The 1,770-nt window shown below is 52.7% G+C and overlaps 1 protein-coding gene across 1 annotated transcript; it reads left to right on the top strand.

Moving 5' to 3' along the window:
- Nucleotides 1–682: 682 nt before the first annotated feature.
- Nucleotides 683–997, top strand: LOC105813990 (protein FAM127A-like; the record flags this gene model as incomplete). The annotated part of the gene is made up of 1 exon (XM_012648852.1): nucleotides 683–997. A coding segment is annotated over one exon (315 nt), but the record flags the coding sequence as incomplete, so codon positions are not given.
- Between the last annotated feature and the right edge of the window lie 773 nt (nucleotides 998–1,770).

Raw genomic sequence — 1,770 nt, 5'->3', positions numbered from 1 at the left:
ATTGTTCAACCCCTTTGACAGAAAGAGAAACTGAGGCACAGAGAGGTTAATACATATTTAGTGAGCTAGCTCAGAAGCAGAGCCAGGCATGGAGAACCTTCTGGTATTTTGAGGAATAATTTGGATGTGACAGAGAATACAGCTCAATTGGCTTAAACACAGAAGGGAATATATTGATTCATGCAACTGAAAATTCTGGATTTAGACTGCTTTAGGCAGTGGCATTGATATAAGGCTCAACTGACATCATCAGGATTCAGTATCTCTCCATTTCTTTGTTCTCTGTCTTCTGTGTTGGCTTCATTCTCAGGCTTTATATGGTGTAAGATGACTGCCAGAGAGTTCGGGGCAATATTCTACCAGGTTCAAATGTAGGTGAACATAGGGTGCCTCACTCACAAGAGTCCATGCAAAAGTCTCATTGTTCCTTACCAGCTCCAGTTGAGTAACATGCCCATTTCTTAGCCAAATCCTGGGGTTAGAGGAATGGAAGATTCCTTTTGCCAGGGCTTTGTCACACACACACCCTTGGTGTAGGAGTATAGTGGGAAAGACTATAGTGTCTGCATGTAGACTGAGAGTGAAGAATGGGAGTAATTCTATGTTCTCATTCCCAGAGGGCAATAGAGATACTGTTTCCGGAAGGGAAAATAAACACTGGCTGTCAAAATAAAAACAAAATAGATGTCCACTGCATCCTTCTCTCACTGAGGCCAGGCCTCTCCGGGCCGACGCGCGACGGTGGAGGAACCCGATTCCCTTTCCCGATACCGACCGGTTCCCGAAGTTCATCGTGCAGACGGGCTCGTACATGTTCGTGGACGAGAAGACGTTCTCCAGCGATGCCCTGAAGGTGACGTTCCTCATCACCCGCCTCATGGGGCTGGCCCTGCAGTGGGTGATCCCCTACATCAAGGACAGCCCCCTTGTTAACGATTATCGGGGCTTCCTGGCCGAGATGAAGAGGGTCTTTGGATGGGAGGACAAGGACTTCTAGGCCGGGAAACCCTCGGGCCTAGGGGCGGGTGCTCTGGGGAGGGTCCTCTGTGCCAGTTGTGGCCTCCAGGGTCGCCACTGGCGCCGTCCCGCTGCACCTCCCTCCCTCCATCTCCAGACGCAGAGATCTTCCCTGCGCTCCTGTCCCCTCTCGCGTGCGTTGTGCTTGCTTTTGTTCTAGGAATAGCGCTGCAGGCTGGCGCTGCTGCCTCTGGGCCTCACTCTGGAGCTCCGCCACCCTCTCCTGCCAGCCCGGCCACTCCCATGCACATTTGAATGCTGTCCTGTGCTCCAGCTGCAAGCTGGGGTCCTGTGACACACTGGACAGCCCACCTGCAGCCGGTCGCTGCCCACCGCCCCCCTACCAGATTCCTGTGTTACTCTGCTCACACACCTGCGCTGCCGCTGCTACTGCTGTCACCATCCACTGCATCCCACTGCCAGACTGCCGCTCTTGGTGATCTAGACTCACCTCAGAGGTACCTGAGTTGGCCACAGCCCTTGGACAATAATTCAGACAGCTGGCCACCCCCCTGAATGGGGCAGCCAGCCTTTCACCTCCAGCGACACCCTTTTCTTTCCTACTCCCAAAGACCTCTTGTGTTCCTGCCAGATGGCTGCCAGGGCCCAGGTGTGCCTGGTGGCCAAATCCAGTCACTCATTTTTCCTATGGACCAGTTAATTTTGCCCAGAATCCATTTCTCTTCTGAATTTGCAGCTGTCTCTGATGTGTGCCTTTTGTTCAACACTAGAATCCCTGCAGTCTACCCTGCT

Source organism: Propithecus coquereli, unplaced genomic scaffold, assembly GCF_000956105.1.
Source record: "Propithecus coquereli isolate 6110/MARCELLA unplaced genomic scaffold, Pcoq_1.0 Scaffold11, whole genome shotgun sequence".
In the NCBI taxonomy this organism is placed as follows: domain Eukaryota; kingdom Metazoa; phylum Chordata; class Mammalia; order Primates; family Indriidae; genus Propithecus; species Propithecus coquereli.
This window is presented reverse-complemented; position numbering and strand designations above follow the sequence as displayed.